The sequence below is a fragment of the Hemibagrus wyckioides genome, linkage group LG13 (genome assembly GCF_019097595.1).
Source record: "Hemibagrus wyckioides isolate EC202008001 linkage group LG13, SWU_Hwy_1.0, whole genome shotgun sequence".
NCBI classification, from domain to species: Eukaryota; Metazoa; Chordata; class Actinopteri; order Siluriformes; family Bagridae; genus Hemibagrus; species Hemibagrus wyckioides.
Window position 1 is genome coordinate 15,176,506 of NC_080722.1, and position 13,397 is coordinate 15,189,902.

The 13,397-nt window shown below is 40.1% G+C and overlaps 1 protein-coding gene across 14 annotated transcripts in view; it reads right to left on the bottom strand.

Moving 5' to 3' along the window:
- The window catches only part of cacna1g (calcium channel, voltage-dependent, T type, alpha 1G subunit), a 171,697-nt gene that overhangs the window by 61,684 nt on the left and 96,616 nt on the right, over positions 1-13,397 (bottom strand). For all 14 annotated transcript variants that reach the window (XM_058406476.1, XM_058406481.1, XM_058406480.1 and 11 more), the window contains exons 7-10: positions 12,425-12,710; positions 11,428-11,520; positions 9,582-10,407; positions 9,039-9,418 (exon numbers count right to left, since the gene is read on the bottom strand). In XM_058406476.1, the coding sequence (XP_058262459.1) occupies positions 9,039-9,418; positions 9,582-10,407; positions 11,428-11,520; positions 12,425-12,710 (1,585 nt within the window). The remainder of the gene's footprint in view (positions 1-9,038; positions 9,419-9,581; positions 10,408-11,427; positions 11,521-12,424; positions 12,711-13,397) is intronic.

Genomic DNA, 13,397 nt, shown 5'->3' on the forward strand with positions numbered 1-13,397 from the left:
GAGTACCAAAACAAAAGAAAGAAAAATTGGACACCAAATATGTATTGGCTAATAGACTGCATTTTGGGTAAGAAAAAGAAAACATATAAATTTCGTCTGGGGCTAAAATTATTCCTTTAAATAAATCAAAAACCCAAAGCAGGATGTAATCATAGCTGTATCACCATAAAAACAAGAGCATGATCTCAGAGAATTTACCACAAAAAGCAAACCACTGGGAAGCCTGCAGAAGAGAAGAGAACAGCCAGGTCACGCAAAAGAGTGCAGGATAAAAGGACATTTAAAATCCAGCTATTATTATTAAACACTGAATTCAAACTATTCTGCACTTTAACCTCATATTAGATATTATCATTTCGTTTCGAATCCAGAGCCAAAGTAGCAACAACTGCGTCAAGGTCCAATAACTCAGAGGCTGCGGTGTTGGTGGGTCCTGCAGTGTTTGACATGTTGGGCACACAGTACACCCAGCAGGAAGCTGTTCACCTCAAATCAAGACCCCTTACGGGAAGAAATCAGCATATAAATCCCTCAGGTTTGCAGAGAGCTGAAGAAAACTTGCAGGAAGAATAAAAACATGAACTCTGCAGTTATTTCGGTTCTATGGATTTGTTTAACATAAAATGGAAAGAAAGTTTTGCGAGTCCTGTGTCACAGAATATCTGGAAATACAAAGAGCTGAAGAGGTGAACTATTTTTCACCACCTATTATCTGCTACCATTCATTCATTCATTAATTCATTCATTAATTCATTCATTCATTCATTCATTTATTCATTCATTCATTCATTCATTCATTCATTCATTCATTCATTCATTCACTCATTCATTCATTCATTCATTCATCTTCAGTAACTACTTTAGGAAGTAAGGAGTGAGGCAGGAATAAAGACACCAGTTCATTGCAGGGCACCATGTATACACCTTCACAAACAAATTGACAACTACAGGCAATTATTAAAGCCAATCCACCTAAAGGCATGTTTGGGTGGCTTGGAGGACACTAGAGGACCGAAAGTAAACCCAAATGGACACAAGGAGAACATGTTAAACTGCACACAGACAGTAACCTAAACTCAGGGTCGAGCCAGCTGCCCCGGAGCTTTAAACCTCTTACTGAGCAGTCAGACCAGAACCACAAACAGGACCATGGGGGTTGTTATGGTGAAGATTTGCTACTCTTTCAGTGTTTGCTGGAATTTATGAAGGTAACACACACAGCACTGGGTTACATAAATGTCTGTGGGAAACAGTGCTCTCCAGCAGAGGGTAAGTTGGGATTTACTAGGGTTTAGTACACTACACAAACTCCACTGTTCACAGAGAGGAGAACATTTTCACAGGGAGTAATACAGAAATAAAGGATGAACAGACGAGCCTTAGACCGCTGATGGGCTGTTACGTTTTTGCTGCCAAACACACAGAGACAATACGGAGACTTTGTAGTTATAGTACTTATTTTTTGGAAGGGGAAACCTCTAGATTTTACTGCTGTAAAGGCATTAGGCAATGAACACAACTGTGGCCTTGAGGTTCGAGATGTAAATAAACAACAGTGGATTCTGATAACAAATGAGCTCATATGATTACTCTAAGTAAAGGCATGAGAGTCCAGTTTTGAAAACAGTGAGCAAAAGTCAGCACGCCCAAGATATAAACCTCTTGAAAAACACTGGCCATCCTTATCACAGGCAAAGCGTCTGATCTAACGATTAGAGCCCGATAGAGTATTGGATACAGTATTAATCATCCTCAGCGTGTTCCAGCATGAGCACCATCAGCTTCTCCCCTGCCAGCACGCCAGCATTTGATGCAAACCAGATGCCACCATAGGCCGGCTCAGCCAGAGCAGCAATAACACAATGACAGCCCCATCCTGAAGAGCAGTATGCGGGAAGTGGAGAGAAGGAGTAAAGTGGTTATTGAAGACAAACCCTCTAATGACAATGTTAAAACTGAACTTTCAAGCATTTACAAGTACTGTGGAGCCAAAAGTCATGTGCCACATTTTTGGCACGAAGACAAGCATTCCATCAGGAGACCGTAAAAGGAAAAGCTGTTAACAGGAAGGAGAACATAGACGACCAGGATTAGATCTGTTCACAATAACCACACCCTACCTACTAACAGGCCTACATCCAGCTCTTTTGGTAGCTTTTGCTGGAAAGTTGATTTACATTCCTATCAAAAGTATTTAAAATTAAAAATGGGGATTTGCAAGATTTTTCCTTTTTTCCAATACACAATATACATGTTTTTTTTGTATAGAATATTGATGCTAATCAAATTAATTATGCAATTATATGCTCACAATTGCAGACAGTCTTGGCAGACCTGAGTCTTGTAATTAGACCGTATGTGCCAGTGGAGGTTGATGGTCTACATACATTACTAATACTGAACACTTACACATTTCCATTCATGCTGTTACTTACACTGTATAATAAATTAGTGTTTTGTGTTGCTGATGCACAGCTGACACATTCTCAATCATTTATTACTGCATACCAGGAGTCAGCAAATTCAAAGATTAGCTTGTCAAACTAAATGAAAAAACAATGGCTCTGTTGTGCTGTGTGGCATTTTGCCAGTTGAGCATCACTTGTCAGAAAAGCGTCACTCCACATCAATATAAAGTTATCCTGACTGCTCTGCTTTATCGGATGATGAAAGATTTCTATCCTTTTGGAAGTGTCCTTTTCTGAGATGACAGTCCCCACCCACAGAGAACAAGAGGCTCAGTGAAGTGATTGATGAGTAGGAAAATGATGTACATCATATGCCATGGCCTCAACAGTCATCAAATCTCATGCAAACTGAACAGCTATGGGACTAATGTGTTTAAAGGAATATGCAATATTTCAGAGGCATGGTGTTTATCCCTCCAGTAGACTTGTCCAATCTGTGCCATTGAGCAGCAAAGTTCAGATGTAATTAGTTTGCATTTTGTGGAAAGTCTATACATAAGCACCATGTAAAGTAAAAGACATAAAGCGCCCTTCTCGTCTGCATACAATACATATTCATCTGATGTCGGCTGATTGCAGAAAAAGAGAAGCCAGTGCAAATAAATGGAGGAGAAATGAAGAACTTAACAGCGGACAGGTGGAAATTAGTGCTGTATTCTATTGCTCTGATCTGTGCCATATGATTTGATTTGCTTCAGCATTAAGCTTCTTTTACCTTTCAGCATAGGCTGTTTCAATGATCTTCCATTAACATTTTCACAATTGGCTGATGCTGTTATCCACACTGACCCAATACTCCCCATTCCACATTCTGTATACATAGAGATTCAGTGAAATCTTTTGTGACCATGTTAATTTTCTTGGAAGTTATGGTAAAGTTATTCTAAAGTCAGTAATTACTGTTTCATTAACACATCAGACTTTTAAGCTATCTGTTCCAAGACAAGAGTTTTTATTTTCCTCTTTAGCCGTGAGCTTTTTGTCTGCTCTTTTGGCCAATCTTTTCCACTGCTTCACAGCAGCATTTAAACTGAGGAAATTACAAGACTGGTTTGAAATTTAGTACATCAAGCAAAAAATAATCGGCCATATTTCTAAATTTTTTAAAACTGAAATGTAAATCTATTAAAGAGAGAAAACTTGCCATGTACACAACACATCTACTGAATGTTCAGGATCATATGCAGGATCTAAAATAATATCCACATGACTCTCGCTGTGGTGTGTACAGATGACTTTATTATTCTCATTAAACTAAAGATGTGTGCAGTTATTGTAGATGAGGGTTGAGAAACTCTTATAGTGAACGTCTGTTATTTTTATTCAGGCTTCAGTCTCGATGGAGCACCTGGAAGCATCTTACTGCACCACTGAAAAACATGATACCAGATCTCTATATTCCTCATGAGGCTTATTTAAGCTAAAACTTTATGCTCTCAATAAAACAGGCAGACGTTTCTGCAGCATGGTGTGCTTAGACGTATTCCACAAGCATCCAAAAAGCCAACGCTACACTACAAATATTTCTGATACAAAACAGTTGTGAGGGAGAAGTTTTAGAAAAGAAAACATTATTTAACTTATTTTAATTCAGTTTGAAGACTTCTACCCGGATGACCTAAAATCCATAAGCATTGGCACAATCCAAGAACTTTTTATTTCATGTTTTTCAGCATTCGAGTGAATGAAGGAGTTTTTTTGAACAAAAGATGTTGGCAAGACCTATAATGTCTTAAAATGCTCTTTACTATTATAGGAGTATAAGTGGAGGGAGTATTAGTAAGGAATACATGAGAAAATCCTTGAAAGAAAGAATTGATTTGAAAACCCTAGCGTAAGCCAGGGAAGGCGGCGACTTTATACAAACAACATGTAGTAGTTGGACTGATATATAATTACTGTACGTAGTGTTGTATGGAATTATAAGTGATCGGCTAAGCTTACTTCATACTAAACTCATGCATGACTGGTCTGCAGCACGGTCCATGTTATAAATAGTAAATAAAACTGCAGTGCAAGATATTCACTGTTGACTTTGAGAAACAAAAATTGATGTTCATAGTTTACAAATTTACTTAAGAACTCTCCTACAGAATGAATTAACTTCATTGCAACTTCATTGTATGCCAAGGTTCCACTGTTCTACTTTAAAAAAACCCTTTAAAAAGAGCCATAAGTTATTGTACATTTGTTAAAAATAACTACAACAACGTTTCTATCAACAATCAGACAAAATCTTGCATCAGCTGTGCAAGCAATGTGCTGCTGAAACTGTAGGAACTGAAACAGTCAATGTTTGAAATAGAGATATGCCCGTCCCTGCTGCCACAAAGTGACTCAATGATATCAGTGGATCATGAATGGAGAAGCTAGCTTGTCAGTGTGGAAGCGGAATCTTTGAAAATGAATACGTTAAGGATGTAATAATAAAGTAATTATGTCTCAAACAGGCCGATTAAAGTTTAGGCTAGAAATAACAGGATTACAGAGTGTGTCGGAAAGTGAAGCCTCCTGTCTGTAGTGACTCTGAAGGCTTCTTTAACCTGTTAGAAAGCAGAATGAGAAGGAAAGTGGCCTCAAATTGCTGCTATAATCAGTATCATTAACAGGCACCCAACAAATACTGAGGCTTGTTCTGGGTTAAGCATGAGAGAACATGTAACAGCTAGTACTGCAGCCAGGGCATGAATGCTGAGATCCACGGCTAATAAAATTACAGCACAAGTATAATAAAAGCACTTCATTTAGATTAAAAGTATATTCATCGTCACTGAATAGTGGAGGAAACAGGCTATTACTCTTTGTGTGGGTAATATTATATGGGAAAGTAGATAACTATTGTACATCCCAGAGCACATCTGCAGGCTTCAGTTGGGCTTGGAAATGAAATTCTGGGCACTTAGCATATACAACTGAGCTAATGTTCCCTGTTATGTTCTGTTTTATCGTTTTCTTTAAGACTCAACCAACCGAATCTGTGCAAAGTGCTTAAGATACTCAGAAGTGTTTTCTACCCTCTTCCACATACATAAGCTAGTAGCCTACTGACCAAAAAGTATCAAGCAATAGCATCAATCAATTTTATTTTTAAATAAAAGAAATAATGAGAAGTTAGAAAGCAGAAAATGTTGTTCAAACAAGCAAAACGTTTCATTTCACAAACAGTCTGCGCTTGAAGAAAACAGTGTTCTTAGAAATGTGATGCATAATGTCAAAAGCTGAAAGAACAAAGCTCTGGAGTCACTGTCGATCAATTGTCTGCTTAACAGAGGTTAAAAGAGTCCTCCACAGGAGAACACAGGGCCATATCCCAATCCAAGCCAATAAGCATAACAAGAAAAGGCGGTGATAAGAAGACTGGGCCAGTAAAATAGAGAGCAATAAAACCTCCAGGACAGTAAAAGAGAACAGATGCAATTAGGCAGGTTGGCATCAAGTTTTATTTGCTCAGGGACTAGGTCAAAGAACCCGAGTAACCTTGTAAATCCACATTCCTTCTTTAGGCCGTCTCCCGTTTTCCAGATGGGCCACAAGATAAAGGCAGCTTCTCTGCCAGATTTCTCCAGCAGTCTACACTAGAGGAGATACAGCGAAGGGAAACACCGTCCATGTGTGCGTGCTGCCTTCCCTGAGGCTATCACTAGCGCCACAGGAGCATAGCAAAGCCAATGAAGAGCATGAGCTCACATTGCCTTTCTTTCAGGTCCAGCACATTCACTCAACAACAAGTCACACGCTCTCGCACACTAGTCCCGTTCACTTAACCCACCAGCTATCATGCAAGGTTCAAAAGTTCACATGCTTGATGCACTGACTTCTGGGATTAAAACGAAAAGCAGTTGTTAAATATGATTCATATTAGAATAAGTCAGGAGAATGATGGATGTTTTCTTGTTCAAGAATGAACGATTTTCAGACTAAGGGGGAAAAAAACAGCACATTTATCAGAATGTCAAACTTCTGTGAAAAGCAGATAATTTTCCTCTCTGTTTGCATCCAAGCACTGGGCAGCAACTCCAAGCAGCAAGTGGGCACGAATGAACCACGGTGCGTGCCCCCCGGATGATGTGGAAGACTGCAAGGCATGCGAGCACGCTGTGTAAACACGGGACGATGAGTTTCAGATGTGGCTCGGCTGTCCTCTCATCAATTCAGCCTTCACACTTGTGCTCCTTTGCCTGCATGGACCAAATTACTCCTTTACAGTAAACAATATGAGCATAAGATGCGTGAAAAGCCTGGAATTCCACAAGCCTCAGGAAAAGTTATACAAAGGGCAGGGAGAAGGAAACTGCTGATAGCGTGCAGATCAGAACTCCATCTGCACACAAACATCTATCAAGTGTCACCTACAGTACAAGTACTGAAGTCTGAAGCCTCTGCTAGTTGAATAATCAGAGCATTGCGTCTCTCTGGTGAGTGAGAAAGTTATTGAACTGCTGCCACAGTCAGCTGGGGTGTGAATCATGTTCCTGAGAGGACCTTTGAAAGTGTGAGGCGTTGTGTTGTCTAAACTTTTAAATGTAGGCGATACATTACAGACAACGAGTCTGTTATTCTGTTTTTATTATAATGAAAAGATTGATACATAACTCTCGTCCTTTTTCGTTACAAAGGAAGACCTTTCATTTCTCAGCAGTGTGTCATCCCACAAGCCATTAAGCAGATGAGAGATGTACTACCTGCTGCTATTCATCTCACACGGACACCTTAAGCAGGACACAGAGGAACACGGACATGTTTAATCCTCCGGCGTATGGTGTTTTGTGACACAGGAAATTGATTTAAGACTCATATCTGTTTTGTAGTTTGTCAAGTTGTTTGTCAAGTTTGCTCATCCTGACCTTCTTCCATTTTACAGAAACTGCTCTGTCATTCCGGCATGGAGTAGGGGTGTGAACTTTTCACAGTGTGATAAGCTTGTCTAAAAATATCGCAGTCTCACAGTATCAGGCTGTTAATCAAATGTGGAAGCGGGCAGCATGGTCGAGTGCTGGTTTCGTAATAAAAGGTGGAGCTGGGAAAAGTGAGTGGTAAGGATCTACACCTATTCCGGGTGCAGCGACACATGTCTGTAATCCACATCACTGGCAGAATGACGCTGGTGGAGCTCTTGAACTCATGGGTTCTGGGTTACTGTGGGCTATTTCACTCAGGTGGATGGTACTAAGGTCGGTGTCAATATGATGTTCCTAATGGAACTCTGGACTACCAGGTCACCTTTGGATTGGTGAAACGGCACAGGTCATGGACAAAACATGTCAAAGATCAGTAGTGTGAACACCTGATCTGCATAACCCAGGGTAGCCCAGAACCCCTGAGTTCAAGAGCTCCACCAGCCTCAGCCTCCCAGTAATGTCTATTATCCTTAGATCCTTACCACTCACTTTTCCCCGCTCCACCCTCCATTCACAAACCAGCACTCAATCACACTCTCGCTTCTACTTCAACAAAACACACAAGCTAATGGTGAAAATATGACTGTTAAGTATGCCGGAGGAGGTCTGTGGCATGGGATAATGCACAGTGTTCATACATGTTTGACACACTATAATTTCATACCTTATACATACACCTAATTTATTCATATAAATAAATATTTTTCTTTATTATAGGTGCTTGTTATAGGGCTTGTGGTCACACAAATTGCACTTAATCATTAGTAGGTTACATGCCAGTAACATTTCAGTTGGCTTTACTGTACCTGTTCTAGGCAGTCAAAAACATTCCTAAAACCCTCTGGAAGCACTGCTTCTCTGGAGAGTCCTTTTAAACCGTCTCTATATTTCATTGTTCTGCTCTTTAAATTCAATCAATACTTGTCTTCATTTGATTTTCTCAGGAGACAACAGAAAAGATTGAGTGCTTTTTGGAGTGTCTTTAGACCAAATAAGAAGCCACAGAGTCTTAACCAACATGTCATTTTGGACAAGAGATATACTGCCTAGGGTTATTTCCACTGGTCATTTTAAAGGATGTAAAATACAGAATAATCACCACAAACAAGTGTATCTGTTGCATTACTGCATGACAGATTTGAACAGCTAAAATCCCAGAGATATTCAGAGATACCTCCCCATGTACATATATTCCAACCCATACAGGACTTTAGAAAGATCATTCTGATGAAAACATTAACATAAACAATAACTTTTACATTGTCAGTATTTATCACAGTCATTATAAGATGAAAGAGAGATTAGCTGCAAAAATCACACCTTTTGCTCAGCCAAAAGGAGACTGAAATTCATTTTACTCTGTATTTAAAGTAACCATGCAATTGTGGGACTGTGACACCATAACACCAACCCTAGCACAGAGTTTTCCAAGTGCAGTACAATCAGTCAACTTATCACATCAGAATTATCACTCCATCATGCCCTTAACACAAACACATGGCTGATTCTTAATAATCTATACATATAGCAATTTAACCTTACCAGGATGAACATGTTAGACTTTAGATGCACCTCTCTGCTTTTAATACATCTTCATCAGACAAGCCAATTACCTAGGATAAAGCAGTAAAGTTAAACATGGCAGGTTTATATTAGTTTGAGATTCACTAACCTGCTCATGGTACTCGATTCCCATGCTGAGGGTATTGATGAGGATGGCGATCATGATGCCTCGTCCAAAATACTTGCTGTCTACAATCTTGCGGAACGTGTCACACACCAGTCTCCAGAAGTGCACTACCTTCGCTGCCCGAGCCCCTAATTTAAATTTCTTTTTCCTATTGGGGTCTCTGCCATCCCGATAGTGTGCGTCTTGTGTGAATTCATACACTCCCTCGCTGTCTGAGTCTGCGGTCTCGTTCGCTTCAGTTCCCTCTGAATCATTACCCAGTGATTTAATACAGTAGGGGCAGGTCTCAGGGTCAAACGTCAGCATAGCATCCAAATTTGTACCACTGCAGTTGGTATTGGAGAGCTTGCGTGAGGAATTCCCTGGAATGTATTTGGTAAATGTTTAGGCTTTAGACATAGAAAAGCAAGTTTCCTTTTTTCATTAGATCTATGATCTAACAACTCATCCATAATCATGAAATAGCTGGCATTAACAGAATGGAAAGAAACCAAACATAGAAACAACCCCAATTTGTTCATTTACCTGGAGGCCCTTGTGTGTCCAGCAGGCACTGGGATGTATTGATAGGGTTTGGAGGTATGTTGAGGTTGCTGAGGATGTTGGCAGTGCAACAGGCTCCTCCAGGTTCCAGCGCCCTCTGTCTGAGCTGTTCCAGGGCTACACGAGGTTGCAGAGTTGGATAGTTCTTATGCACTGGTGCAGCAAATGGCACCGAGTTCCTCTTGTAGGCCTGGAGCACTGGATGGCCTAATGTGGGGGCACGATGTGGCTCCATGTGGCAGGTTGTGTGGTAGGTGCTGTGTATAGATTCAGCACTGCTGGAGCCCAGAGCTGCAGAGCAAGAAGGGGACGGGTCCTGCAGAGGCACAATGGTGGGGAGAGTAAGACGTCCCGTTCCTGCTCCATTCCTGTTGTGGTTTCGTGAGGCTACCTCCAGTTCTTGGCTGCTGTCAGTCCGGATATTCCCGTTACCAAGATGGTAGTGATGGTGGTGGTGATGGTGATGGTGGACAAGGTGATGAATGGAGCCCTGCTGCTTCCTGTGCCTTCGTCTCTTTGCATTTGGAGGTTCAAGGGCAGGTGAGGCGCATATCCTGATGCCTGCCCGACGAGCAGCTGCCCGGGTTAGGTGGCCTAACTGCCTGGTGCCTTTCCGAACAATGTAAACCAGGTATTTGAGGAGCTCGTCGTAACAGCTACCTGGCTCTGAGAAACTGGCTAGTGTGCTGGCATTGGACATGAATCGCACTCTCTGCTCCTTCATCAGCTGACTTTCACGCTGCTTCGTTTCAGAGAACTGGGTGGCTATGACAACTAGGCACAGGTTGATCATGAAGAATGAGCCCACCTAGAGTGAAAGAGAGAGAGAGAGAGAGAGAGAGAGACAGAGAGAGCAGACAACTGACAAAAACTTAATAGCAGTTTCAGCACAATTTAGGAATATGTTCTAGTATGAATATAACATTATGCAGTTACTAGGCATTACAGAGTAATCAAAAGCTCATAATGCTGGAGAAGTGTAAGTGATTGCTGCTACTTATTCTTGACTACCTCTCATCGAACGGAATAGCTCAAAGAGTTCAGGCAGGGAGTTGACCGAGTGTTTAGCATTAAATACATTATAGCTAATACATTACCCCTTGCACAAATAGCACTTTTACCCACTCCAGCACATGCGTCTCTATACAAATGATACATTCATTTCTTTTGACATAAATATTCAACATTTAAGAAATTCTCTTGCCGATTCTCTTTGAGTTCTTTGAGTCTGACTCAGATAAAAAGATAATTTATACCTAAATTATAGGTATATATTAGAATATATTCCAGAATATTGTATATTCAATATATACCTAATAAGGGTGTAACACAATGCTGGGGCCTTTCTGTTGTATTCTGTGATATTGCTCATATGATGTGAAGACTTTCTTTAATAACTTTCTTTAATTCTTAATAAGAATGGAGAACAATACAATATGTTTTAATTAATTAAATCATGTTTCTACACACAAGCAAAGATATGCTGCCCTTTGCACAGTACACATTCTGTGTGGTGGAGAGGTGACCAATGAGATGAGATGAGAGATAAGAGATGTCCAATGCCTGAAATATTTGGGTTATTTTCAAGTCTCTTTGTGAGTTTTCTGAGTGGTATTTAGGGTGGGTATTAATATTATTAATATAATCCAACCAATATTTTGTATTCAGTCACGTCCATAATATCTAAATATATATGATTAGCGATATAGTCTATATATAAATATATACAGTGTACTATATCGCTAATCATGTTGTACATTGTGTGTTAGGGAGGCATTGCACTATATCCTGTCCACAAAAGCTGTGTGATGGGTTGAAAGCTACTCACTATAATCAGGAAAATGAAGTAGATAAAATTGTAGAAGGAGTGTGCATCCATTACAAAGTACATGATGTCCACCCAACCCTCCAGAGTGATGACCTAAAGTAAGACAAGAAAAAGGATTCAGCTTTCATGCAATTATATGTTCAGTACATTACATATCTCTAATCTAGTTAAAATACAGAAGAGAAACGTGTTTATTTGATATTCTGGTCAGCCCTAGCACAGCACACAAATGGCACAGTCCAGCTGTTGTTTCTGAATTCAAAAAATGCATCATTAGGCAGTGATGAGATCCCCAAGCATGACCTGGAAGACCAGCAGACTCAGGGGGAAAATCCTAGAGCAGAGATGCTCTGATTCTTTAATCCCATCTGTTATTCCTCAAACAATCAGACGGAGAGAAACAAATCTCCTCTAATCTTTACAGTAATAGTACAAGGTGCTGTCAGTCAACCAATTCATTTTAGAGCCATTAGACTTTCAGGCTACAGTATTGGCAGTTTGCAAAGGGACGATTATGCCTTTAACCCCTTTCAGCCCTCAGTATGTGGCAGTTTTCTAAATATTTAATAGATTTCCATTTGAATTTTTCTTCCAGAATGTGACAAGCATTCCCACTGAGACCAATAACCAAGATAACCAAGATTTAATAACATAATGCACTGAAAAATTAAGATTTAAGCATTGATTTGTGATAAAAGGTCATACAATGTTAATGGGGACAGCTGAACACTGTCATCGTATTCGTTCCAGTAATTAAATTCTAAAAACAGAAGATTTTTCCAAAACCCCAAGTGGCAGCATGTTATGGTTAAATTCAGAACGAAGTGTCATAAAAAACAGCATTTTGATGTCAGTGAGCTAAGGACAGAAGCCATGTTTTAGTATACAGCCTTCATTACTGAGACACAGTTCACCCTTGTTCAAACCAGGTCATGTTCAATTTGAAAAACATTTTTTAATATTTGGCAGTGATACAAAATTCATATTGAAAACTCACCTGAAAAATGGCAATCCAGGCATAGCCTATGTTATCAAAGTTGATGGCACCCTTAAAAGGGTTGACGTCCCCAGCAGAGCAGTTGGTATAGTACTGGTTCCAATCGACACATGTGGTGTTATCTGTTCTGTTGTAGGCTCCCATATCCAGCTGACACTTCATACCCTCCTCATGCAGAATAGGAATGGAGTAGCAGTGGCGCATGCCATTATCCCCCATCAGAGAGCAGATGAACGGGCTCTCATCGTCATCGTGGTAGTAATTGGGCAGGTCTACACTTTGGGGACTGATGTACATAGAAATGGTGTATCAATTTTAAACATGGCAGATCAATTCATCATTCAGAACAGACCTGAAGAACTGGTAAATTATGGGAAATTTAATAATAATTCATTGGACTATAAGGTTGAAAGTTGTTCTGCTGAGGCGCAGTAAGTTCTGCAAAACATTTTGATGCTGAAACTCATACGTCAACTATATGACAAGATGTGAGCCAGAAGATGATGTAACTAGAACAAACACTGAGAGAAAATACATTTCTCTGACCATGAGTAGTGAATGATTCAGAAAAATCTCACCCAACTTGCCACAGCATGCTTGTCTATCTTAGGCTGCACATGCAGCTACAATTATCAAGCATGTATGTACATAACCTTTACGATGTGCCTTGGGAACACTGTGACCTATAGAAGTGTGAGATGATTGACTAATCAGAATTGCTGTTTTAAGAATGAACACTGTAGCATTTTGGGTACTCTGTCATGTAGCAGCAATTGTGTACATCATTATCAGTGGTTGCTCAAATTTGGACACCAGTATCTCTTATGTTTGCCAAGTTATAACTAGCTCCACAGTATGAGAAGCTCAGTAACAACTAGCTCTAATGGGGCTTTGCTCTGACAGAGCATAATTGGGCTGTCTGTTGAAACATATTCTCCTCTGAGTAAAAGTGACACAGCAAATTAGCAGCGCA